Below are 27518 nucleotides of genomic sequence, written 5' to 3'. Positions count from 1 at the left end.
TTTATTTTAATATTTCTTTTGCAGGGGTACTATAGGTGCCAGCAGGCCACTTAATGCCCTGCCTGCTGGTACTTGTGGTTCTCCAAGTACCAGTATTAGGGGATGCCTGCCGGGACCTGTAGTACTACTGTAAGAGACAATATTTATATTTTCATATGCACCACACTTTACATAATCAACCCGGCACCCACCGCCCAGGGGTGCTGGGGATAGCCCCGGGCTATCAGTCTGGGCCTGGGGTGCCCTGAGGAGCGGGACACCGTTATCGGGCGGGTCCCCAACTCCCCAGGGATCCCCGGCCTGGGCTGACTAGTGGTTAGGGGCGATGCTGCGGCTGGGGGGCCCGTTGAAGGCTCCCCTGGCTGTGGCATCACCCCCCTCCCCGCTAGAAGGAGTCCGGTGCTGGTTCTGGTAAATACAGGGGGGCCCTATGCATTTTTTCCCCCGTAGTTCCAGAACCAGGACCGGCTCAGAGCCCTGTGCTGGTTGCACTAAATACGGGGGACCCCTACGTCATTTGTGCCCCTGTATTTTGCCAACGAGGACTGGTTCTGAAAAGCCTGGTGCTGGTTGTGCTTAATAAGGGGGACCCCCACGTCGTTTTTGTCCCCTGTATTTAGCACAACCAGTACTGGGGCTCCAAAACCCGGTGCTGGTTGTCTCTTGGGGCGGGGCTTTTTTTTTTTTTTTTTTTTACACATTCCATTTTTAACAGATGTGTATATGGATCTCACTGCTGCATGTGTGCATCTGTGACTTATTGATTTGATTTTCTCAGGTGCATAGGCACTACCAGTGAGCCCTCTGTCGCCCACTGATGCCCCCTTTGCACTGCACCGCTGCCACTGCTCTTCACCACTGCTACTGCCGCTACCCCACACGCCTACAGCCGTCTAGCACTCTGCACCTCCCAAACCAACCTCCTGTGTGCTGTCCCCTCTTCCACCTGCATTTTGTTGCCCTTCTCCCCTGCAGGTGGCCCGGTTTGCTCATCCAAACCCTGATAGTTAATACATTTTTAAAAAGCTATGAAATTCCATATACAAGAACCTTACGGTTTCACATGTCCCATTAAGGCTTCTTAGACATGATCTGAAATTTCACAAAACCTATTGATTTTCTGCCACTCAAACTTCAAAAAGCAATGAAATTACGATCATTAAGGCTGACGCCTTAATGGACGTGTTCCTTGCACAATACAGATATGGTATGCCATCACACCCTGTGGTTAACTGCAGATTCAGCACTCTCACAGAATGAGATTGCTGTCACTCACAAAGTGGTGGAGCTGCTAATTCACAGAATTGTGTGCTCATTGGAATACAGACATGCAGTCTATGCAACTGAGGTCAAAGTAGATGGGATAAAAGTGGTGTGGATGGGGGGAGGAGACACAGCAGCGTGGATAGGTGAGACACAAAGGCGTGTAGAGGAGGGAAGGTTAAGCAGTACAGATGGGGGGTAGCCAAAGTAATGCAGATGGGTGGAAAACAGTGGTGCGGATGGGGGGAAACAGTGGCACGGTTTGGGGGACAGCAATGTGGATGGGGGAAGAGAGTGGCATGGACATGGAAAGACAGCAGTGCAGATGGGTAAAGACAGATTGGTGCAGATAAGGGAATACAGACTAGCACAAATAGGAGAACACACAACAGTAGGGATTGGGGAAGACAGATTAGTGTGGATGGGTAGGAAGACAGTAGTGTGGGTGGGGGGGAGGAGACAGACTTGCACAGTTGGGGGGGACAGAGTGATGCAGATGGAGGAAGAAAGAGTGCCACAGAGGAAAGGAAGACAGCGGCGTGGCTTAGGGGAAGGCAGTGGTGCAGAAGGAAACAGAGTGGCACGGATGCAGGGTGGTGCAGATGGAGAAAGACAGATTGGTGTGGATGAGAGAACACAGACTCCCATAGTTCAGAGACCACACAGCAGTAGGGATTGGGGAAGACAGATTGATGTTGATGGGGAGGAAGACAGAGTGGTGCGGATGGTGGGGGGAGACAGTTGCACAGTTGGGGGACCAGAGTAGTGCAGATGGAGGAAGAAAGAGTGCCACAGATGAAAGAAAGACAGTAATGTGGAGAAAGCACAGATGCAGGGCGGTGCGGCTGGGGAAAAACATTGGTGCGGATGAGGGAACACAGACTATCACAGTTGGGAGACCACACAGCAGTAGGAATGGGGAATATATAGCAGCATGGAGGCATATAGGGGGAAGAAAGTGTACATGCATAGACAGAGTGTGATATTTTTAAAAATAAGGCAGCTGAACGTGTATTCTAAATGAGATAAATGTATGCAGTGAGAAGGATGTTGGAAGCCAGTGAGTTTGTTTTGGTGATCAAATGGGAAGATTGTGGGCACTGGAGTGGGATGTGGGAGCAGCATAACTACTCAAACCTCATTTCATAGACTGCATGTCTGTATTCCAATGAGCACACAATTCTGTGAATTAGCAGCTCCACCATTTTGTGAGTGACAGCAATCTCATTCTGTGAGAGTGCTAAATCTGCAGTTAACCACAAGGTGTGATGGCATACCATATCTGGTGATGGTGGAAGCCCAGCCCTCTTGCTGACATAATGCATGTGTATCGGCAGGGGGAGTGCCTGCCCCTATTTGAAGCCTGTCCTGCTGCTGTACATAGAGGTAGGTAGGAAAGTGCACGCACGCGCTTTTTCTCTCTCCTCCATACCCCTGCCTGCACCCCCCTCTCCTCTGTGCCCCTGCCTTCACTACCTCCTGTATCCCCCTGCACCCCACTCTGTTCTGTGCCTCTGCTCCCACTGCCATCTCTATACCCCTGCACCCCCTTCTCTTCAGTGCCAATGCCCCCTCTCCTCTGTGCCCCTGCCCCCACTACCTTTTTCTCTGTGCTCCCCTCTCCTCTTTGTCCCTGTCCCCACTACCTCCTCTATACCCCTGCGCCCTCTCCTTTTTGCCTCGCCACCTCTATGGGCCACATCTCCTCTGTGCCCCTGCTCCCATTACCCCTCAATACGCCAGCACCCCCCTGTCTCCCACTACCCTCTTTACTACACCCCTCTCCACTGTGCCCTTTCCCCCCATTAGCTCCTCTATACCCTTACACACACCCTCCTCTGTGTCCCTTCCCCCACTGCACCCACTATACCCTGCATGCTTCTCGTGCCTCCTCTATGCCCCTGATCCCACTTATATACCGCTGCACCTCCCACTCCTCTGTGCTCCTGCCTCATCTATGGCCCCTTTTCTGTGCCCCTGCCCCAACTACTGCCTCTTTATGCCAGCATCCCCCTCTCTTCTGTGCCCGTGCTCCCACTATCCCTCTATACCACTACACCCCCTCCCCTCTGTGCCTCTGTTCCCATTGGCTCCTCTATACTCCTGCACACCCCCTCTTTGGTGCCCCTGCCCCACTATCCCCTCTATACCCCTTGCACCCCCCCCTCTGTTCTGTGCCTGTTTCCACTTCCCCCTCTATACCCCTGCACCCCTCTCTCCTCTGTGCCCATGTCCCCATTAACTCAACTATACCCCTGCACCCCCTCTCCTCTGTGCCTCTGCCTCCTCTATACCTCCTCTCCTCTGTGCCCCCACTCCTACTATCTCCTGCACCCCCCTCAGTTCTGTGCCCCTACTCCAACTACCCCCTTTAAACCCTGCACACCCTCTTCTCTGTGCCCCTGCCTCATCTATGCCCCCTCCTCTGTGCCCCTGCCCCCACTACCTCCTCTATACACAAGCACCCCCTCTCCTCTGTGCTCATGTCCCCACAACTCTCGATACCCCTGCACCCCCATCTCCTCTGTGTCCCTGCCTCCTCTAAGGCCCCCTGTCTTCTGTACCCCTGCACCCCCATCTCCTCTGTGTCCCTGCCTCCTCTAAGGCCCCCTGTCTTCTGTACCCCTGCACCGCCTTTCCTCTGTGCCCCTGCTCCCACTACCTCCTCCTCTGTGCACCCCTCTCTCCTCTGCCCCTGCCTCATCTATGCCCTATCCCCCACTACCTCCTCTATACCCCTGCCCCCCCTCTCCTCTCTGCTCCTGCCACCACAACCCTCTATACCCCTGCATCCTCCCTCTGTTCTGTGTTCCTGTTGCCTCAATGGCCCCCTGTCATCTGTGCCCCTGCCCCCACTACCTCCAATATACCGCTGCACCCCCTCTCTTCTGTGCCCCTGCTCCCACAAGCCTCTCTATACTCCTACACCCCCTCTCCTCTGTGCCCCTGCCCCCATTAGCTCCTCTATACCCCTACACACCCCCTCCTCTATACCCCTGCACCTCTCTTCTTTGCCCATGCCTCCTCTATGCCACCTCAGATCTGTGACTCCACCCCCACTACCTCCTCTATAACCCTGCACCCCCTCTCCTCTATGACCCTGCTACCACTACTTCTTATATACCACCGTACCTCCCTCTCCTCTGTACCCCTGCACTCCCTCTCCTCTGTGCCCATGCCTCATCTATGGCACCCTCTCCTCTGTGCCCCTGCTCCCACTACCTCCTCTATAAGCCAGCACCCCCCTTCTTCTGTGCCCCTGCCGCCTCTATACCCCTACAACCCCTCTCCTCTGTGCCCCTACCCCCATTAGCTCCTCTATACCCCTACATCCCCTCTCCTCTGGGCCCCTGCCCCCATTAGCTCCTCTATACCCCTACATCCCCTCTCCTCTGTGCCCCTGCCTGCATTAGCTCCTCTATACCACTACATATCCCGTCCTCTGTGCCCCTGCCCCACTACTCCCTCTACACCCCTGCACCTATCCTTTGCCGTGCACCTGCTCCCACTACCTCTTATATACCGCTGTACCCCCCACTCCTCTATACCCCTACACCCCGTTTCTTCTGTACCCCTGCTCTCACCTCTTATATATTACGCCGCACCCCCCTCTCCTTTATACCCCTACACCCCCTTTCCACTGCACTCTCTATACCCCTGCACCCCCTCTTCTGTGTCCTGCCCCCACTACTTCCACCTTACCCCTGCACCCCCTCTCTTCTGTGCCCCTGCTCCCACTACCCACTCTATACCCCTACACCCCCTCTCCTCTGTGCCCCTGCCCCCATTAGCTCCTGTATACCCCTGCAAACCCCCTCCTCCATGGCTCGCAACATCATCACCTCGCCCCCTCATCATCGCCCCCTATAAGCCAGTGCGAGGAGGTGGCCGGGAGGGAGCAAATAAGAGATCCTGAAGAAAGAGGATGCCAAAAGTCCTAGTGGGCGGCGGCCATGCATAAGAGCTGACACAAGCTGCCACCAATTAGGTGAAGACATCGAAGCCCTGGCCGGTTGGCGCCCGCCAGGCAAAGACTCCAAAGCCCTGGCGGCTTGGCGCCCACCAGGCGAAGACGCCAGAAGTCCTAGTGGGCGGCGGCCATGCAAAAGAGCTGACACAGGTTGCCGACCACTAGCTGAAGATCCCGAGGCCCTGGCGGGTTGGCGCCTGCCAGGCGAGGACGCCAGAAGTCCTAGTGGGTGGCGGCCACGCAAAAGAGCAGCCACAGGCTGCCGCCCATTAGGAAAAGACGTCGAAGCCCTGGCGGGTTGGCCCTGGCGGGTTAGCAGCCGCCATGTGAAGACGCCGAAGCCCTAGCAGGTTGGCGCCCACCAGGTGAAGACTCCTAAGTTCTGGCGGGTGGTGCCCGCCAGGCAAAGACGCCGAAGCCCTGATGGGTTGGAGCCCACCAGGCAAAGACTCCAAAGCCCTGGCAGGTTGGTGCCCGCCAGATGAAGATGCCGAAGTCATGGGGTGGCCATGAAAAAGCTTAAAGGCCGCAGAGTGGTGCAGATGGAGGAAGAAAGAGTGGCACAGATGAGGGGAAGACAAAGTGGTGTGACTAGGGGGAGAGTGGTGGTGCAGAAGGAAGGAAATAGAGTGACGCAGATGCAGGAAGACAGGGGCGGCGCGGATGGGAAAAGACAGATTCGGGCGAATGAGAGAATAAAGAGCTATCACAGTTAGGAGACCACACAGCTGTAGAGATTGGGGAAGTTATACCAGCATAGAGGCGAAGATAGTGTACATGCATAGACAGAGTATGATAGTTTTAGAAATTAAGTAGCTGAATGTGTATTCTAAATTAGATGGATGTATAGAGTGACAAGGATGTTGGAACCCAGTGGGATTGTGTGGTAAACAAATGGGAAAATTGTGGGCACTGAGGGCTTGATTCAGAGCCGGACGCTCTGACCAGAGCGCTCGCTCTGAATCAGGGCCCTCCTACCTAAAATTGGAGCGGCCTCCTGGCCATTCGCATAGCTGTGGGTGACCACCCACAGCTTATGCGAGCGGCCAAAAAGATGGTCGCGATGGTCAAGACCATCGCGCTTGCGACGAGACCCTGCAGTAGGGTCTCGCTGCCGCAAGCCCTGGAGTGCTTTTGGCTCTATCACTAGTGATGTCAGTGGGGCCGGCCCCAGAAAAATAGGCGTTACCATATACTGTTTATATATCTATATGTGTGTGTGTGTGTGTGTGTGTGTGTGTGTGTGTGTGTGTGTGTGTATATATATATATATATATAGTAATGCAAGGCAGTGTCACTTTTCTGACTTTTTTCAAGTCCGGAGAGTGACACTGCCTTGCATTACTACTTACTTTCTTCAGGGAGCACCACGGCCAGAGGACGTTGTTTTGGGAGTGCCTGCACTACGTGGAACTATATATATATATATATATATATATGTATATATACATATACACACACACACACACACACAATTCCAGATGGGTCCACACTCACGAGAGTAAATATAATATGCTGGGGTGACAACCCAAAAAAAGGACAAATGAATAATCCTCTTTAGATTCAAAGAAATCAATCATGGGGATGCACTCACCAGTCTTCCAAAAAGCTTTTAATCCATCTTATGCATATGGGTACATGCAGTATAGCATAAAAACACTGAAGCAGCAAACTTTGTGAAAACCAATACTTGTGTCATTCTCAAAACTTTTGCCCATTGCTGTACACTCTCATCCTATTACATTTGGCCCATAGTAATAATCAAATAAAATATTGCTGACAGGCATATAAAATATATTTAAGTTTATTGGTTATAAGCATATGAAATATTTTAATGAGCACAGTAATGCAAAAATAAATCAATCCTTATGAACTTAAATATGTTTAAGTTTTGTACATATTTTTATGCATTAATAAATGCCAATTTATGACTGTTAGTGACTTTAGATTAGACATTGAGTTCAAACTATTCCCTATTTGATCTGCCACCCTGCGGGCTGTTCCCATCCCTATTATGTCACGTGTCACCAACATGACCTGCATAGGAAGTAGTATTACTATATTATATCGGTATGCCCTCTTAATAACGGAAAGTCAGCCTGGCAAGATACCAGTCCAATTAAAATGCGAACAGGACTTGGACATTTGTTTGGATTCAGCTAATTGGGTCCAATTGTTTATTTGGCTACGCCCCCTTATAAAAAAAACTTGTCAGTGCTGAGGAGGGGGTCTCTGTGAGCCCCTCAGCCAGGGGCAGACCAAGGGGGGCTGCGATCAGTGTGATCGCTCCCCCCACCACCGCAGAGGAGAGTAGACTGCTGCTGCTGCTGCTTAGCGGCATCAGTCTCCCTGGTCCCACTGCAGCCGAGCACACAGCAGTATGTGCTAGGCTGCTGACAGGAAGCTGGCACCATCTGGGATTTGTTTTCACCTGCCCGGAGGCAGGTGACACAAAACCCCTGATAAGTGCCGTTTATTCATGGCCTTGATTGCGAAAACACATGAATCCGTGAAATTTTTCGTGCTGTAAAAATTGAGGTTAATTGAGTTGCCTGAAAAAAATATTGCAGTAAAGTCCCATTTTTACTGCATGATAAATTATTGTGGGCAATTGAATTCCCCCCCTAAGTGTGTTATCCATATTGAAATGTTTGTGAAACTGTTCCATTGTTTATATTTTACTCCTAACAGGCTGCAGAAGATTTGGCCACACAGTTTTGTGCTGGATTAATTGTGGCCTGGTAGGAGATATTTTGCATATGTTGTGGAGCTGCCCGCTAATTCAGCCCCTCCGGTTAGTAGTGGAAGATCTAATTTTTCAGCTGCCATAGCCCTTTTACATTTATTTCCTGGCTGTATCCTGCACTATACATACATTGTGGGTCATATGTTTACTTCTACAAACGCAGTTATTGCCCAGTATTAGAAGCAATAGTCTTCATTCTAACTCCCTGCACCTGTCACAATCCATGCAGTTCCTTTATCCTGCCTGGGGTGTCACTGTCTGCTCTGCTGCTTCTATCACACTCAGCTAATTCAACAAACTGCTGATATTCAGCAGTTTATGTGCTAGAAACACCAGAGTAGAGAGTGACAGCCCAGGCAGGAAAGAGGAACTGCACGGGTGTGCAGTTACTCTCTTCCCCTTCCCCCCCCATGGATCCACTAGTGGGCAGCTGTCTAAGCTGACAGCCTGCCGGGAGCCAGCTTCAGGGGCACTTCCGTGTGAGTTGTGCATGTGTCGTCATGACAGGGAGCCGGGACGCTTTTCAAAAAAATGAAAAGAGCGAGGTGCATTCTAGCAGTGTGGCGCCTGTTTGTTGCACAGTGCTCCACTTTATATTTACAAATATCATGTTTAGGTGATTGAGGGAGGTGAGATGAGGATGAGGGAGGAGAAGTCATTGGCTGAGGAGTTTTATAGTGCATGGTGCTGGCTTGCTAAAATCAGTAGGGGGAGGGGGAGTGATTATATATTTCATGCAATCAGCAACTCAGGTGTTTAATAGGCCATGGTGTTGACCTGTTACAATCATTTTTTGGGGGGTGATTGGGATAGTTTGCGACACTGATAATAGGGGCTGGAGTGAGAGGAGGCTTAAGGCTGGAGTGTCAGGGAGCTGGACTGACAGGGGGTTGAAGGCTGGAATGACGGGGCTGTAGGCTGGAGTGACAAGGGGATGTAGGCTGGAGTGACAAGGGGCTATAGGCTGGAGTGAGAGGGGGCTGTAGGCTGGAGTGACAAGGGGATGTAGGCTGGAGTGACAAGGGGATGGAGGCTGGAGTGACAGGGGGCTGTAGGCTGGAGTGACAGGGGGCTGTAGGCTGGAGTGACAGGGGTTGTAGGCTGGAGTGACACGGGGATGTAGGCTGGAGTGACAAGGGGATGTAGGCTGGAGTGACAAGGGGATGTAGGCTGGAGTGACAAGGGGATGTAGGCTGGAGTGACAAGGGGATGTAGGCTGGAGTGACACGGGGATGTAGGCTGGAGTGACACGGGGATGTAGGCTGGAGTGACAAGGGGCTGTAAGCTGGAGTGACAAGGGGCTGTAAGCTGGAGTGACAAGGGGCTGTAGGCTGGAGTGACAAGGGGATGTAGGCTGGAGTGACAAGGGGATGTAGGCTGGAGTGACAAGGGGCTGTAGGCTGGAGTGACAAGGGGATGTAGGCTGGAGTGGCAGGGGGATGATGGCTGGAGTGGCAGGGGGATGACGGCTGGAGTGGCAGGGGGCTGACGGCTGGAGTGGCAGGGGGCTGACGGCTGGAGTGACTGGGAAAGAGGCTGGAAAGATGGGGCAGGAGGCTGGAGAGAAAGGGGGCAGAAGGCTATAGGGGACACAGGACAGAAACCAAGGGTCTGGTTCAACCTTTGTTGTATGATTATGACATTGGTTATATCCCTACACAAACAGTCATCTTCCCGACCATGTGGTCTCCTACATGCATGAATAGTGGATACCGACTGAATATTGTCTGCCCAGGGAGGACCAATTTCTTTAGAGCTTTCCAATTGCAGAGTCACTGCCATATAAGTAAGGTGTATTTTTATGGAGTACACACAAAACTGGATTTTATTAGTAAAATTATTTTAGTGGGTTGGAATATATCTAGCCCTCCATGACCCAGTTTGATACTGCCCCATATGTAAATTTTTACTTCCCTTTACTTTACTCCCATATAGACCCGCCTCCTCCCTGTAACACTTGCGGGGGTGCCATAGCACGCACGTGCTCCGGGCGCCCTGTCTACACGCTACACATCTGTAAACATGTGCTCATCAAATAAATAAAACACATATGTGCTCATCATGCCTTATCCCCTTTGCTTTCCTTTATTCTTGTTTTCTCTACACGTTTACATTTTGAAAACTTTAATACAAAATTATCTTTGAAAATAAAAAATAAAATTAAAAGACAAAACCAACCTGGTTTTGCCTTTTAAATGGGCAGATTCACCAAATTGCTGCTGATGCCTGCATATCACAGGCTATTACATTTCCCTCTGGGTGTTAGATGTGGAAGGAGCAGGGCTCTACAATAGCACCGTAACACAGCACTGATACATGCTGCCTAGTATTCTGATTAGAATTAGAACGTAGGGTCAAACCCACTTGAAAATAAAACTAGGTTCACATATACAACTTGTTTTACTAACAGAAATGAAGTTAACCTATTTTTTCAGTAACTGTCCAACTATGCTCACATGGGAAAGTGCTGTTTTGAACATATATGGGGGCTCATTCTATAGATTATAGTTGGACGCATCTCGCGCCTAAAATGCAGCTCTAAAATGCGGCTGACAAAAAAAGGAGAATATTGCGTAGCTTGCATAGATGGACACATCTGAAAATGGCTCCAGTTCTGCAGATAGGTCTGAGTCAGTTTTACGCCAGGACAAAACAATAGTATGTGCGCATAGTTTACACCAGTAGATGAGACTTGACAATGTTAGTGGTAAATGTTAGAATTATAGTACAAAATTCATACACAATATAGTACTTTAGTACTTTAATGATTAGATATACATGCAGGGCCGAATTATAGGCAGGGCGACAGGGGCGGTCGTCCCGGGGCCCCCACACATAGGGGGCCCCCACACACTGTCCCCTGCCTCCGGCCACTACTTCTGTTGAAAACCGGAGTACAGCATTTAGCTGTCTCCGCTGCGGTACTCCTCAGCAGCTCAGCTGGTTCCTTTCAGCATCCGCCGAGGAGCTTCATTACAGTCACAGTGTCATGAGATTATGATGCCAGATCTCGCGAGACTGTGCCGGATCAGACCAGAGCCCAAGCAGCAACCCAGGGACCAGGCTGCCTGCAGTGTGTGACAGTGTGAGGCAGAGCAGACTCCAAGGTGTCATGTTACACTGCTTCTGCCCGTCACCCAGCCGTGGAGCAGAAGAGGAGAGAGCCTGTGTGCAAGTAGGTAATTGTGTGTGAGTGTGTATATACTGTATAGGTAACTGTGTGTGTATGTATATGTAGGTAATTGTGTGTGTGTGTATATATAGGTAATTGTGTGTGTATATATGTAGGTAATTGTGTGTGTGTGTGTGTGTATATGTAGGTAATTGTGTGTGTGTGTGTGTATATGTAGGTAATTGTGTGTGTGTGTGTGTGTGTGTGTATATGTAGGTAATTGTGTGTGTATGTATATGTAGGTAATTGTGTGTGTGTGTGTAGGTAATTGTGTGTGTGTATATGTATGTAATTGTGTGTGTGTATATATATTGGTAATTGTGTGTGTGCATGTAGGCAATTGTGTGTGCATGTATGTAGGCAATTGTGTGTGCATGTATGTAGGTAATTGTGTGTGTGTGTGTATATGTAGGTAGTTGTGTGTGTGTGTGTGTGTGTATATATATATATATAGGTAATCGTGTGTGTGTATATGTAGGTAATTGTGTGTGTGTATATGTAGGTAATTGTGTGTGTGCATATATGCATGTAGGTAATTGTGTATGTGTATATATATATATATATATATATATATATATATATATATATACTGGGTGTTTATATATATATATATATATATATATATATATATATAAAACTTAGCACAGCAATACTTTGCTATGCTATCATTTGTTGTTTGTGGAGACTTGCAGAGTGCCATCCCTAGCCCTGGACTTGTGTTTATTGTCAGGAAGGGCACCGGAGGCACGTTTTGATAGAGAGTGCTGGGTCCTGCTATTAGTATATATATACACACACACACACACACATATATAATATATATATATATATATATGTATATACACACACACAGTACATTATATTTTTTTAAACATCAGCAATATATCACTTGTATAATTTTATTGATAGGGGCCCCAACAAGTTTGTTGCCCAGGGGCCCCCACAGACCTTAATCCAGCCCTGTATACATGTGTCCTCATACATCTAGCCTTAATACGCCACGTGGTGCAAGATGCCTGGTGCAAGGGACTCTATTTTTGCCAAAAATGCGTCTTTGTTGCAATGCGATGTACTATGACGCACCACAAGACTGCATTGATTAATTTGATATTCAACACCTGTATATCTGTGTGCGACTGAGTCTGTATATGAAGCACAACCGAACTTAGCATGAAAACAGCAGTGGCCGCTGCATCGTTACTATTCGTATATAAATTCAGAGATGTAGTTGCACACAGATATAAGTGATGCATGTCAAATTAATCAGAGCAGTCTCCTGGGGGTAAATTTACTAAAGTTCGATTTTGTTTTCTGTTCGATTTTGGGTCGATTTTTTTATGAAAGGATTTACTAAAGGCAAACTCGAATGTCAAATCGAACAGAAAAAGGAATTAGAAATTAAATCGAATTTCTGAAAAACATCAAAGTTTTCACATAGAGGACAATAAGATCCCTTCATTTACTAACATTCGATTTATAAATCGAATGAAAAACCTAATTCAAACTCGAACTGCAAATCCCCAAATGAATAGAAGTACTTCCCTGTACTTACACAACCAGGACTGGAAAGTCCGGGGCTGGTTGTCTATTTAGGGGGGGGATCCCTTTTAATTTTTTTTTTTTTACATCAACTCTTTACAAGCTTGTTACAGTAAGATACATGCATGTATCTCACTGATGTATACATGTATCTGTGTGAAAATGAACTGCTCATGCTGGAAATGAAAGCATGAAGCAGTTCTATTCATTTGGGGCTTTGAAGTTCCTTTTGGAGTGGGATTTGCTGTTCGATTTGGACATGAACATGCAAAATCGAACAGCAAATCCCTTCTTAAACTGAAACGAGATCGAATTCGATTTGAAAACGAATGCAAAATCCATTCTTAGTAAATTTGAGATTTACTGAGGGATGTTGCTGTTCAAGTTCAATTCAATCTCAGGAGATTTCAGTGATTCATAAAAATTAATCTCTAATTGAACCATAGTAATTATACCCCCTGGTGTGTCCTAGTCACAATGCATTGTGACTAAGACACATTTTCGGCAAAAACAGATTGAATAAAAGATTCCTGATGCTAACAGAGTAACACAGGGCCTGGAGCGCCAATAGGTTTGGCGCGACTGCAGAAATGATGTACAGTATGAGGACACATCTGTACATAAAACAGTGTTAATAAGTAAAAAAGTCACAATTACCATGAAGAATGCAATTAAATACAAATGTATATACATTAAAGTAGTATTTAAGTTCAAATGAGTATTAAGTTCAAATTAAATAAAAACAGCCATTGCGTCTTTCTTGTGGTCTGCATAAGATGCATTTAAATGAACATGCACTGATCCAGAGACGTCACTGGGGTTGGTGTCACCCGGGGCTGTAAAGCACAGTGATACCACACCCCCCCCCCCCCCCTTCACCAAAAAAAAGAAAAATTCGGGACCTAGCTGCGCAGCTCTGCAAACTCAACTTAGGCGTACTCGTCGGGCATGACATCATGCCTGGCATTCTGGGTAGCAGTGCTTAAAGTCTTCCTAGAAATGTGGTTCCAATCTGGATCAGACCCGGAACTTACCCCTTTCATACACCTTGCATACTGCGGCGTCGACCCAGGATATTCCCGAGCAGGCGCCATTCACACCGGAGCAGGGTCTGCAGTGACCTGGCTCTTCAGGCATTGCAGTGGACGTTTGGAGATGATGTAATTTCCAGGAGCCACTGAAGCCGGCTATTCGGGCGGCATGCGGCACAATCCGGGTCATCGTGACAAAGTACCCAAGTTGGATCCCGGACCCGGGTGGATCCATTTACACAGACAAAAATCCTGGATTGATGCGCATCATCCCGGGAATTTTAGGTTGGTGTAAAAGGGGTATAACTGGTGCAACACAATGAATTACACTTTCTAGCTGACCTTGGATACTGATAACAAAAAATAACTTCTTTCTACCGTAAAATATTATCAGTGCTTATTTGGTTTATTAGGAAAATGGGAATCATTTTCCATAGGGAAAAATAAAAACATAGCAATTTTACAAATCTCCCCATCACAGCTTTTAATATTTTTGCCAATTACCACTCTCTATTTTAGCTATTTTCGGATTCCACGTTTGTACTGGAAACATAACCTTTAAAAAAAGCCATAAAATGAACAATGATACTTACGACTGTAACAATTTGCTCTTGTTTTCACAATTCTGTAAATACAAATAGCACAGTATAATTAATGCAAATTTATTTAAGAACTGGTTGCTCAGACACAATGGAGTGGATATTAATATAAAAATCATCTGTCCAGATTTTATTTACAGAGATGCTGTCAATAAAAAATTTTTATTAATGTTTTTAAATATAGGCCATTGTCTATTATCAATGTTACAACACTGGAATCACTGCATGTGCTACGCACTAATGTGGGGTACAAACTAATGGGGGACAAACGATATGCAGTATCTGTAGTGCATCAGAGGGTGTGTACACCCGATATGCCGGTGAAAGACGTCGCTCACAGACATACTCTACTGTATCAGGTCGGCCCTGCAGCAAGCCGAAGCAGATATATCATGCAGATTTATTGGTTCATCTACGTGTGTGTACAGGCGACCTGCCGACCGCCAGTACACTGGCCACAGGGACCAGCGACACTGACATCACAACTGGGCGAGCAAATGTAAATGCCCGCTCAGTTGTGTTGTCTGGCCACACACATCAAGCGCCATAATGGTAAGAATAGAATAAATACTTTATTGTCATTGAAAAAAAAACAATGAAATTACATTTCAGAAATTCTATATCTTTGATACAACAGAATACAAATAAAACAGACCTATTTGCCACTATTCTGGTTCATTCTACCAATAACTGATGGTTAAGATAATTTTAACCTTTCAAAATGCTATTTCTTGTCTAATCCTGGGCATACACTATACAATTATCTGTCAAATATCTGTCCAATCTGGCTGGTTGGAATAAAAACTTGGTAATCTATGGGAGCAAATGACAGTCGATCACATGGTTTTAAACACTGGAAAACGGACAAAAAACTATAGTTCAAATTGGTTACATTCGTGTGTTTTAACCAATTTGTCTGAAAGACCATCTTTGTCTGTTTTCCAGTGCTTGTGAGCAAATGGACGATTGTCATTTGCTCCCATACATTACAAGGTTTTTATTCCAACCAGCCAGACTGGACAGATATCTGACAGATAATTGTATAGCGTATGCCCATCTTAATACTGCTCTGAACATAAGTATCATATATACAGAGTAGATTAGTACCAATAGCATTCAGCCGTTTTCACTACACTCTCTAAAAGCTTACTTTCTGCTTTGGAACTGTTCCCATACCAAACTGGGATGCAATACGTCAAGACGCTTTCAATAACACAACGTTCGAAATTCACCAAGTTACTTATTGATAAATTTAGCATCTGCAATTCCCTAAGGAAATACACGCGCTGTTGTGCCTTTTTAACCATAGTGACAATATTTGTAGTCCATTACATGTCCTCAGATATGGTAACACCTAACAATTTCAAATTATAAACCCTCTCTACAGATGTGTACACATACATCTATCCGCTGTGCGCTACAAGTGGTGTTACACATAACATGGGAGCGGCATGCGACTCGGTGATGCAGTGCGTCTTTTCGTGTGACTTTTCGCCTTCAAATGCGTCTCGTTCATAATATGATGCAAATAGAATGCACATTGTGTGTCCTATTTGCATCACTTTGCAAATAAGACGCATCTGAGAAAAAGACGCACGAAAAGACACTGGGCGCTACCGAGTCGCACCACAGCATGGCACAACTAGAAGGGATCTTTAACGTGCAAAGAAGCTAGCTGTATGTTGACACATCCGTACCTCTAAGTCATTTATAACTTCAGTTGTATTGTATCTGCATGTGAAACGCTACGTTACAGTGTTGCAGCTGCTGACACGAACGTAGTATTTTGCATGCCGATACACCCGCAGTCACACACAGAATATAGGCAAAATATAGGTAAAAAGTTGCACGAAAAGACGCTCTGCACTATCGAGTCACACTGAGCTCCCGTGTTATGGGTAGTGCAGCTTGTAGTGCACAGAGCATAGATGTATCTGGACATATCTGTCGGTATTAAAAACTTCTAAATGGCTGAGGAAAGAATTAACTACAATGAGCAAAGCATGTTCATTCAACCTATTCTCTCTATTGGCAAACTGAAATCTATCCAAGTTGGCTAGCAGACTGCTTTTAATATATAACCAAAAATTTGATAACTCCTCACCGGCACTGTCCCAAAATTTTTTTAATTAAAGTCTCTGAATAATGTCACATTCCTTGTATATGTGCGGTATACGTCTCCTTTTCTCCTTCATAATAAGGCCAATCATTCACATGAAGGAAATACTCTATCTTCTTCATACTCCTTTAGGATCAGTGATACTCATTGGATATGTACATACATGTACCCAAAAATAAAAGAAGAAATATATAGTGCAACACATAAAACAGCATTCTTATAAAATATCACATGGATCCTCATCAGAATAAATCACTCTATACAATTGTACAGTAGCTTGCGCATACAAATTAGCATAAATATATATGCATGAAAATGATCGGATGAATCCACCCAGTAGTAGAAATGAAACAATTACTGGCTTGAAGGAAAGAATTGACAATGGACAGATCTCATGTGCACGAGGTGATGTCATCATGCTACAGTAAGTCCCGGGTCATCTCCTGGTGACACCTAAAAACCGGATTGTCCACGTCTGTCACCACGGGACATGAGTGAGCTCCAGCCGGCTCCCCCCGTTGATGCAGCAGCCAATGAGAGTCTGTCTGACTCTCATCGGCTGCTGTAACAAACACACAGCTGCCGGCGGCGGCTGTGTGTTTGTCACTGTGTAGTGTGGCCGTGCTAACTGCGGTTTACACTACACTAGCGGCGGGGACACTAGCGGCGGGTGCAGCCAGCTGACCCTGGTGCAAGCCACCGGCTGCATCGCTGCTAGTGGGGGCCCCTCCGTGTGTGGGGGCCCAGGGACGACCGCCCCTGTCGCCCCCCCCCTCCCTTAATCCGACCCGGCTGATGCATTTTGACCCACCCTGGGGTCTTTTTCAAGGTAAGTCTAAAAACTAACGTCCCCTCACAGCCCTCCACTCCTTAAATACCTTGGCTGGCCAATCGCAATACAGCTGGCACATCTGCTAACTACACAAAAAGCAACTCCCTTTATCAATAGTTAAAATGTGATATGCCAATCGGAATCCTCTTCTCCTGATCACGTGATCTGAAAACAACCACACTGTCATGGCGACCAGAGATCTGTTTTACGGAAATCCTCTCTGGCTACACCAGAATCCTCCTCTCCTGATCAAGTGATCCCTATGCGTCACATTGTCATAGTGACCGGAGATCCGATTTACAGAAGTCACCGCCGACTACACAGTGTGTAGTCTTCCATCCTCAGCTCTACACGGACTTCCGGTCTGGTTTGATGCAACTGGCCAACTCCAGTTTACCGTTGTGCTTGGTTGGCATGGTAACCATTCGTGATCATTTCTTGGCAAACAGGAATATCTAAACAGATAAATACCTGGGATCAAAAGATTTTTAAGTATTGAATTAGTAAAGGGAAACTGGCCTCAGAGGAACCTAGCCAGTCATCTTGCAAAGGCAGAGATGACATGTATTTATGATTCTGGTATGTTAAACCAGGGGGGTTAAACCTTGATTTTGAATTAAAATGGTTTTTATGAGGGAGATGTCTTCTTTCATTGTGAATTTGCCTCCTCAGTGTTATCTGTCCGCTCTGCCTAACTGTACCTTTGCAATTATTTGATCTTTATAATAATTATTTTTTGTATTTAATGTCTATAGTTGAGGTGTGGCAAGAGATGTGGAGGAAATGTAGCCATTTATGGACACTGTCACATTTAGGTTTTTAGATCAGAGTCAGGACTGGGCTGACAAGTTGTGGCAAAAAAGTGGTGGTTGTATCAGAGGTCTACTCATGGGTGAGATCCATGTGTTAAATGACTGGTGCCTTCGAAGGTCAGTGATATCTGCTAGGCTTCCAATCTTGCCACTGGAACCAATTGAGTGGAACTCAACCCCTTATCCTGAACGTATGGGCAGGAACCAGTGTTTGAGAACTCAGGGGACAGGACCGCAAGTAATTAAGGTGATCGGTAGCCCGTCTGGAATCTGATAACAAATGCTGCAGACCAATCATCAGAGTTGCCTCACTGGAGTCTAAATCCTCAAGGAGGACCCTAGGTCCAGCACCCAGTCCTTGACAACTATAACGAATGCTGTGGCAGAAAGCACAAATCCCAACACTCTAGGAAAGGAACCACAGAGAAACAACAACAGTCGATGGAGGTACTGATGGTATAGTGAGTAGTGAGTCCCAAAGTAAGTAAGGAGCTGCAATGCTAAATAAAAGTAATATAATGTAGGACAGAAGTAAACTGAAGTACAGTGAGGATAATGTCCACTTGAACTTGCAATGAGCAGTAGAGATGTACTCAGATGACTTGCCAGTAGATGAGGTCACTGTGGCAGAAGACTTGGTACTGGATTCACTAGGAATGACTTTGTAATGATCAGGAGACTTCAGAATACAGCAACAGCATCGGAGTGTCTATGGATAGACTCCGGAGATCTGAGTACCAGTGCCATCTGGGCCACGCTGGAGCTATCAACAGGAGTGTGCCGCCTTCTTGCTTGAATTTGCAAATCACACGAGGAAGAAGGAAGAATGGAGGGAAGAGGTACGCAAACTGGAAGGTCCACCGGACCGACAGAGCGTCTACCAGAAGTGCCTCTGTCTCTTGTTCTTGATCCGTACACAGGAAGCTTGTTGTTGTGTCGGGAGGCCATGAGGTCTATCTCTGGAAGGCCCACTTGTTCACCAGTAGCTGAAACACCTCTTGGAGAAGAGACCACTCTACTGGATGCACGTCTTGATGGCTGAGAAAGTCTGCTTCCCAGTTGAGGACTCCTGGTATAAACTCTGCCGAGATGGCAGGGAGATTGCCCTCCGCCCAGGCCAGAATGCGGGACACTTCTGTCAGTGCCACCTGACTTCTTGTCCCTCTTTGGCGGTTGATGTAAGCCACCGTGGTGGCATTGTCCAACTGCAGCTGCACGGGCTTTCCGTGGAGAACGTGCCTTGTTTGCTGAAGAGCTTTGAATACTGCCCGAAGTTCCAAGATGTTTATTGGAAGCGCAGATTCTGCAGGAGTCCACCTGCCCTGGAACAAGTTTGGACCCGTCACTGCTCCCCAGCCTCGGAGACTGGCGTCCGTTGTCAAAAGGACCCAAGTTCGCCACCCAAAAGGGGCATCCCCTGTTTAGGTGAGCAGTCTGTAGCCACCAGGCCAGAGACAGACGTACCTCCGGAGAAAGAACCATGGTCTTTATCCGATGGGACAACCCATTCCATCTGGAGAGGATCAACTTCTGCAGAGGTCTGGAGTGAAACTGGGCATATTCCAACATGTCAAACATTGACACCATGGAGCCCAGTAACCTCATCGCTGAGTGAATACACTCGGCAGCTTCGAAGGCAACAGCATACCTTTGCCTGTAATGCAGACATCTTTTCCTCCGTCACAATGATCCTCTGTTGTTGGGAGTCCAACAGGGCTCCGAGATGGAGCATCCTCTGTGAGGGAACCAGGGTGTCAGGACTGCGACTATTTCAGTACATAAAGATAGATTACTTTTTCCAAAGTTCCTTTGTGGTCGTTGGAGGAGCTATTCTGCTTGCTGGCGTTCTTCACATACAGGGAATAGAGACTTAAAGTGATCATCTGTTTCCAAAGTGTTGTCAGGTTGTGGAATTCCTAGATTGCTCATTATTTCAAACCTGATTCCATTTGGGTCACATGTTCTGAACTTCCTATGGATCACAGACCTCTAGTATAAAGCCTGTCACTAATTGTGTCTCAGTGTCTGTGCAACGTTACTTTCAGGTCTTTCTTGGACTCCTGCCAGATCCCTGCTGTGCCTGTGGACTTTGCTATATCTCCGCTCATGTTCCAGCTAAACTTCTGATGCCAGTTACCAGCCGCACTACAGAGCTCAGCATAGCCATTGCCCAAGTATTGCTTTCTGCTCCACTGCTGTGGTTTCACCTTTTGCTGCACTATTTACTTTGCCTGTTGCCTCTCACTCCTGTGGACATCGTATCCATCTTCATTACAGTTGTCAACTGCACCGTTACAGTTATCATCACCCCATCGCGGGGCTCAACCCTGTTCCGGATTCTAGTCACACTGCAGGGCTCAACCCTGTTCCGGAACCACATCGCTTCACAGGGCTTAAACCCGCTCTGGATTCTAGTTACACCGCAGGGCTCAACCCTGTTCCGGAACCACATTGCTTCAATCTTATCGCATCAAAGGGCTCAACCCTGCTCCGATTTCACCGCATCACGGGGCTCAACCCTGCTCAGACTTCATCGCATCACAGGGCTCAATCCTGCTCCGACCTCACTGCATCACAGGGCTCAACCCTGGTTCAGCCTCACAGCATCACAGGGCTCAACCCTGCTCCGTCTTTCACCACATCACAGGGCTCACTCTGCTCCGGATCTCCATCACTACAGGGTTCCACCCAGGTGAAGTTCCTGTATACCATCCTGAGGCGTTCGCCTCATACTGGACTCAGGGTTCCCTACCATATTAACTTTTCTGTGTTAAAGACTATATGAGAGGTTTTCTCCTATACTCATTATTGCTTATGTGAACCTCAGTGTTGTTGAGACTTTATGTGAGACGTTGCTATTATATTTCTCCTGTGAATAAATTCTATTTACTTTTATTCCGAGCTATCGAGATTTCATGAAAAGGTCATTCCTAAAGCCACCCCAGTTTATTGTGCCTAGTAGGCCTGCCTCCTCCCAGGAGTCTCAAGTGTCGGCAGCCGTGACACAGGGAGGACTTCTTCCAGTTTATCAACCAGCCATAGTTCTGCAACAGAAATATTGTCAGATGCAGATGGTGCTGAAGTATCTCTGGAGACCCGGCTAACAACAGAAGGTCGTCCAGATAGGGCAACAAGCGGACCCCCTGCATCCACAGGTGGGCTGCCATGACTGCCATGACTTTGGTAAACACTTGAGGCACTGTGGCCAGACCAAAGGGCAGTGCCTGGAATTGGAAATGGTGGTTGAGTACTGCAAACCTGAGGAATTGCTGGTGTGCCAAGATAATAGGGACATGCAGGTAGGCATCCTGAATGTCCAACGACACCATGAAATCCCCAGGTTCCATTGCCAATATAATGGAACGTAGGGTCTCCATCCTGAACCGAGGAACCCCCAAGGACTTGTTTAGGGACTTGAGGTTGAGGAAGGGCTGGTAAGACCCATTGGGCTTCTGTACCAGAAAGAGATTGGAATAGTATCCCTTGCCTCTCTGGGGCACTATAAACTCCAGCCTGGAGCATAGAGTGCAACACTTCTGGAGTTCCCAGGCCTTCTCCAGAGTTGACTGAAGGCCTGTGGTGAAAAACCGTCCTGGAGGCCTTCGCCGGAAGGAGAGGGCATAGCCCCAAGAGACCACTTCTCTTACCCAAGTGTCCATGGTAGTCAGACACCAGCACTGGGTGAACTGAAGAAGTCAGCCCCTCACTCTGGGGTCCCCCAAGGGGAGGCCCGTCCCTTCAGGCTGAAGGTTTATTGTCCGACTAGGGAGTAGGACGTCTTGTACTCCAAGCCTGCTTCTTTGGCTTGGCAGATATCCTTGCTCCTAATTGCCTCGGAAAGGACTGTACTTTGGACTTACCCTGGGCCCTATAGGACCGAAAGGACAAAGTACCAGACCCTGATGGGACTGTAGCCAATGGCAAACACGCAGATTTAGCTGCTGCCAGCGTGGCCACAAATTTGTCTAGATCAGGACCAAACAGGACCTGTCCATTAAAGGGCAAGCATTCCAATCTCTTCTTGGAGTCTGCATCCGCTTTCCAAGAGCGCCACCGCAGGGAGCAGCGAGCCGCTACAGCTGCCGAGGAGATTCTGGATGTGAGGAGACCTATATCTAAGGCTGCCTCATTAATGTACGTGGCTGAGTTTCTGAGATTGCCCACTAACTCCACCTGCTCAGCGGAAGAGTCAGTGTCCAGAGACGCCTTCCAAAGTTATCTGCCCAGCGCTCCATGGCTCTGGCCACCCAGCACACGGCCAAAGCCAGTCTGGAAGCCCCTCCAGCAAGGGAATAAATGGATTTAAGGCATATTTCCACCTTGCGATCTGTAGCATCCTTCAAGAAGGACATGGAGGGCATGGGCAATGTTGTACTCCTCAATAGGCGTGTGACATGAGAATCCACCCGTGGAGGGGTTTCCCATTTGGAAAAATAATTATCTGTAAATGGGTTTGCAAAGGACAAGCGTTTCTGAGGCTGGATCCGCTTACCCGGATTTTTCCACGCCTCCTCTAAATAATCCACTAAGTAGCCAGATAGGGGAAATACAGTGGCATCTCCCTTAACATCCTTAAAGGCGGTGTATTTGGATTTGGCCACGGGGGATCCTCATCTTCAATAACCAAGGCCGCAAGGACTGCCCATATAAGGCCTGGTATATAGACTTTAGACTTAGACTCCACCTCCTTAGCACGAATGGGCTCTTGGTCTGAAAAGTCAATAATCTCACCATCATCAGATGTCATGTCATCATCATCATACTGAGCCATCTGACACACTAAAGGCCGCTTAGAAGGACGCAATGGTGACTCCCCCTGTAAAACGTCCGTCAGGTGCTGAACCGTATTGGACAATGAATTCACCCACACAGGCTCCTGCAAGACCTGTGGTGGTGAAACCGTGAGACCCTGAGGTATCATCAACTGCTTGGGGAACCCCTACATGGGTGATGAGACTACCGCCTGCTGCGAGAACCCCATCTGGGGGAGCACAGGGGGGGTCGCCAACTGGCCCACAAGGGTCGTAAGTGCCTTAGCAAAACAAGCCCAGGGCGGTTCCTGTACAGGCGCAGTGACAGAAATCGGGCAAGATATGAGATAACATGCCCTACATACTCCCTCAGCGTTCCCATCACCCTCCGCTAACTGTACATTGCATGTGGTACATTTTAGCTGAAGAGGATATTCACGTTCACTCCCAGACATGATGAGTGTATACGGAGCGTATGTGACTCCCCCACACAGAAAAATACTTTTACTGTGAGGCAAAGAACACCCTGCAATACCGCACCGCAAGGGCTTTAGCAGAGAAAGAACAGGGATAGTAAAAATGGCTGACAGTCAGAAGTGAAAGTACAGGCAGCAGCGCTAGCATTAGTCACATACAAGGCAGAAATAAATCCCTGCACTACAAGCACTATGATCAACTGCACAGACCAGAGCCTGGTAGGAAACAGTGCAGCACACTCTGAGCTTATCGGAGGAGAGGTATGCGGGGGACCCGGACCACAAGGCCACCTATGTCAGCAACCAGCAGCATTTGCACACTTCCTTATAGAAAATGGCCGCTGAGGATCTGAGAGGAGGCGGCCCCGGGGGAGGAGCGCTGACAGTGTCAGCCAGACCAGTGTGGAAAGGCACTGTGCAGCGGGGGAGGCGCCGGCTGTTAGACAGGGAAGGTGTGCTCCCCAGGCATGCTATTAACCCCTGGGTTGCTGGAACAGATCCATACTGCAGCAGCCCGCTGTCCCTGGTGGTCTAGTGGAAAGTGCAGGATCAGTACCTGGCTCCACGCACAGCCTGCCTCAGGGGCCCCCTGTCTGAGACAACAATGACTGTGAATCGGCGGGTACCCACCGCGGAACCCCGCCGCTTACCTGAACCCCTTTGAATCTGACCACAGTCAAGGATAGTCCGGGGTCACCACTAGCTGTGACCCCAGACACCCACCAGCATCCCTGGATAAGTGCCGGCGTTCTGGTCCGCCGGGGTGAAGAAGCGGCAGCATGGATGTCTTGATGACTGTCTACGCTGGCCAGCTCATCTTGTGCAGGAAAGCTGCCTTGAAATAACTCTGAAAAATGGTGATCCGACTCCGAGCCGGGTACCTACGAAACTGAGATGCCTTGGCTCGGGGGCGGGGTATAGCAGAGGGACCCCAGTGCATCCTGGGAGGCTGAAATTTAACTCTGAGGTGCCCGATGTCTGCCACCATCACCTATACCCCAAGGTATCCTGTGGATACCCTATGGACCCTGAAGTAGAAACTGCTTTATGCTATTCTTCACCACTTGTGCAATATAGAGGCAATAGAAAGCACTTAAGTACCCCAAATAGCTCCAAGGGGGCTAATTGGCGACATCTAAACTGATCCCCAATGTTATTGCATCTTTTGGGGGGTGTCAGGATGATTTACCCATATTTGACAGCACTTTTCGCCTGTTTGAGTATCGCCGGGGCGCATTTTCGCATCCTTTGGAATTGAATACGGCGAATAGCGGGGGCTCGCCCGATAAGTTTCCGCGGCCAAAACACGTGTTGTAGGCAAAAAGTGCAGCAGGCGGATAAGTGTCGTGGGTGTGAAACGAATTGAATACGAGCCGTAGTATTTTAATGTATTATTTTATTATTGTATTTCTACTTGTTAATACATGTAATGGCTTATTACAATGTGACATGATATATATTCACCTTTAACTGATATGTTAGTTTTTATATTAAAGTAATAATATATTTTTTATTGACATCTTGACCATCTTACATTCATGTAGTGATCATATTAGACAGTTATATGTCATATTTTACAACCAGGCAGTTGATATTTACATTTATTTTCATTACTGTTTATTGAGAGGGTCATTTATTAGTGGATGCGCAAACTGTTTTCTATCTATATGATCACCTGAAAACAGCATAGTTATCTGGGATTTCTTTTCAGGGCTCATGAGACACAAAAAGAAATCCCCGTTAAGTGGAGCTAATAGAATAGCCCACAGCAATCAATTAGCCCGCAGTAAATTACCGCAGCAAATTGAATCTCCTCCATAGTATTCTTATTATATCATATACAGTATATTCATGTTAATAATTTCACTGCTACAGCAGTAGATTTAAACTATTTACTTCTTATACAAGATTTTTATGTTTTTATCTGTACTTTTATCAATATTAATTTTTATTGAATTTCGCAATTTTTAAACAGAATAAAACATAAAACAAAACAAAAGAGGGAGGGAAGGGAGTATATATGGTACGTATATATATATATATATATATATATATATATATAAAAAAAAAGTTTCCATAGAACCAATTATAACCATAGGTTTATAATAAACAAAGTACTAAACATAAAATTAAAGTAAAAAGTGCAATGAAATATTTGTAGCATTATAAATAAATAAACATATTTGATTATTGCAAGAGGTTACAACAAAGGCTAGAGGAATTATTACTGCTTTGACCTGCCGCCAATTGCCTATGAGACCAAAACTCACTCCATCTAAACCAACGAATCAGAGGATTGGACACCGAAGAAGAATATAAACAACCTGCTGTTTCAAACTCGAAGTACGCTTGTATCCTGGTTCGATAGTATTTATATTTGCAATAACATCTGAACGCCAATGTTGGGCAATTAGTAACTTGGTCGTTATAAGTATTTGGCCCATTATATAATGGTCATTATTAGTAAGATTCCCGTGATATCTATGAAAAATAGCTAGTAAAGGATTTGGAGATATAGAAACATTTAAAACCTTGGAAATAAGGTCAAATACCAATTTCTATAGTGAAGATAAGGCAGGATAAGACCAAAACATATGTAATAAAGTACCTATTTGGGCACAATGGCGCCAACATTGATTCGAAATCAATGGCCATATCACAGGTAATTTCTCTGGAGTTAAATACAGTCTGCGAAGAAGTTTATAATTGTTCAACATGAGAAACACATTTAGATAAATGAAAACATGTGCCAAATACTGAATTCCAATCTTCTTCAGTAAGTGAACAAGATAGATCAATTTCCCATTTCACCAAAAAGGTTTTAGCGCACTAATAATAATAGTATACCACTAAGTTATAACCCCTTTATACGAAACTTTTACAACTCTATCATTTAAGTATCTAGGGACAATAAACACTGAATGGGGAGTGTGTTTAGAACTGAACAACCAGTGTCGAAATGAAAGATATTTGTAAAAATCTATAGCGGATATAGAAAACATCTCTCGGATCTGAGTAAAGGAGCGCAAAGTGCCTTCAAATGTCACCTCATGTAGAGAGATCGCTTCCTGGGCTTTCCATTTATCAAATTGTAAATTCGGAATAAAGGAAGCTACTTCTTCTAGGGAAAGGTTAGTAGCAGTCGCAGTTAAAGTAACATCCTCCAATTTGGAAACTACTTCATGCCACGCTTTACATGTGGATGAAACAGTCATCAAACCGGTGGACTATTGTGGTTTGATAGATTGGGGTAACCATCTGTTAAGGGGAGTGGAGAAACCAATGTCTTTTACAAACGGACCCACAGTTTAGGATTTTCCAAGGCAAACCAATCTCCTACTTGACTCAATAAACATGCTAATTGGTAAAACTGTAAATCTGGGAATGCTAACCCACCTTCCAATTTAGGAAGCGACAACACTCTCCAAGCCAATTTAGTTTTTCTAGTTTTCCAAAGATATTTTATAAATACTGCATTGAATTTAGTCAACAAATATTTTGTAACCAAAACAGGAATGGTCCTAAATAGATAGAGCGTCTTAGGAAGAAGGGTCATTTTTAATGCAGCTATACGCCCCATCCATGATACCTCCTGCATCATCCAATCTTTTAACAGCATGGAGATAGAGGACAACAGGGGAAAGTAGTTCCATGAAATTAAATCTGCAACTTTTGGTGTAATCTGGTTCCCCAGATATTTAAGGCTTCTATCCTGCCAAACATATGAATATGTAGCTTTGAGCAGTGTCAATAAACTTGGGGGGGAAGTTAATCGGAAGAGCCTCCGATTTAGAGGTATTTAATTTGTAGTAGGAGACTAGAGTGTATTCTTTTAAGACTGCATGTAAATATGGTAAACTAGATGTGGGATTAGTAAGAGTTAGCAGTACATCGTCTGCAAATAAACAAATTTTATGACTCTTATCAAAGAATATTGGGCCCTGAATATCTGCTACCAATTGGTCTCGGCAAGAGGCTCTATGGGAAGCACGAATATTAACGGGGATAACGGGCAACCTTGACAAGTGCCATTAGATATAGGAAACCCAGATGAGAGGATACCATTAGCAAATTCACTAGCTGACGGATTGGAATACAAGGCCATTATAGAGGTTAAAGCTCTATTACAAATTCCAAAGCGTTTCAGTACTGCAGTCAGGTATCCCCAGTGAAGCCTATCGAATGCCTTCTCTGCATCTAAAGAAAGC

The 27518-nt window shown here is 46.5% G+C and overlaps 1 protein-coding gene across 6 annotated transcripts in view; it reads right to left on the bottom strand.

The window, feature by feature from the left end:
- Nucleotides 1-27518, bottom strand: part of ADGRG2 (adhesion G protein-coupled receptor G2) — a 278970-nt gene that overhangs the window by 56289 nt on the left and 195163 nt on the right. For all 6 annotated transcript variants that reach the window (XM_088451625.1, XM_088451627.1, XM_088451628.1 and 3 more), the window contains one exon: nt 14315-14346. In XM_088451625.1, coding sequence (XP_088307751.1) covers nt 14315-14346 — 32 coding nt within the window. The remainder of the gene's footprint in view (nt 1-14314; nt 14347-27518) is intronic.

The sequence above is a fragment of the Taudactylus pleione genome, unplaced genomic scaffold (genome assembly GCF_031769625.1).
Source record: "Taudactylus pleione unplaced genomic scaffold, aTauple2 ptg000026l, whole genome shotgun sequence".
In the NCBI taxonomy this organism is placed as follows: domain Eukaryota; kingdom Metazoa; phylum Chordata; class Amphibia; order Anura; family Myobatrachidae; genus Taudactylus; species Taudactylus pleione.
The sequence above is the reverse complement of the archived record's forward strand: the minus strand, read 5'-3'. Positions and strand labels throughout refer to the sequence as shown.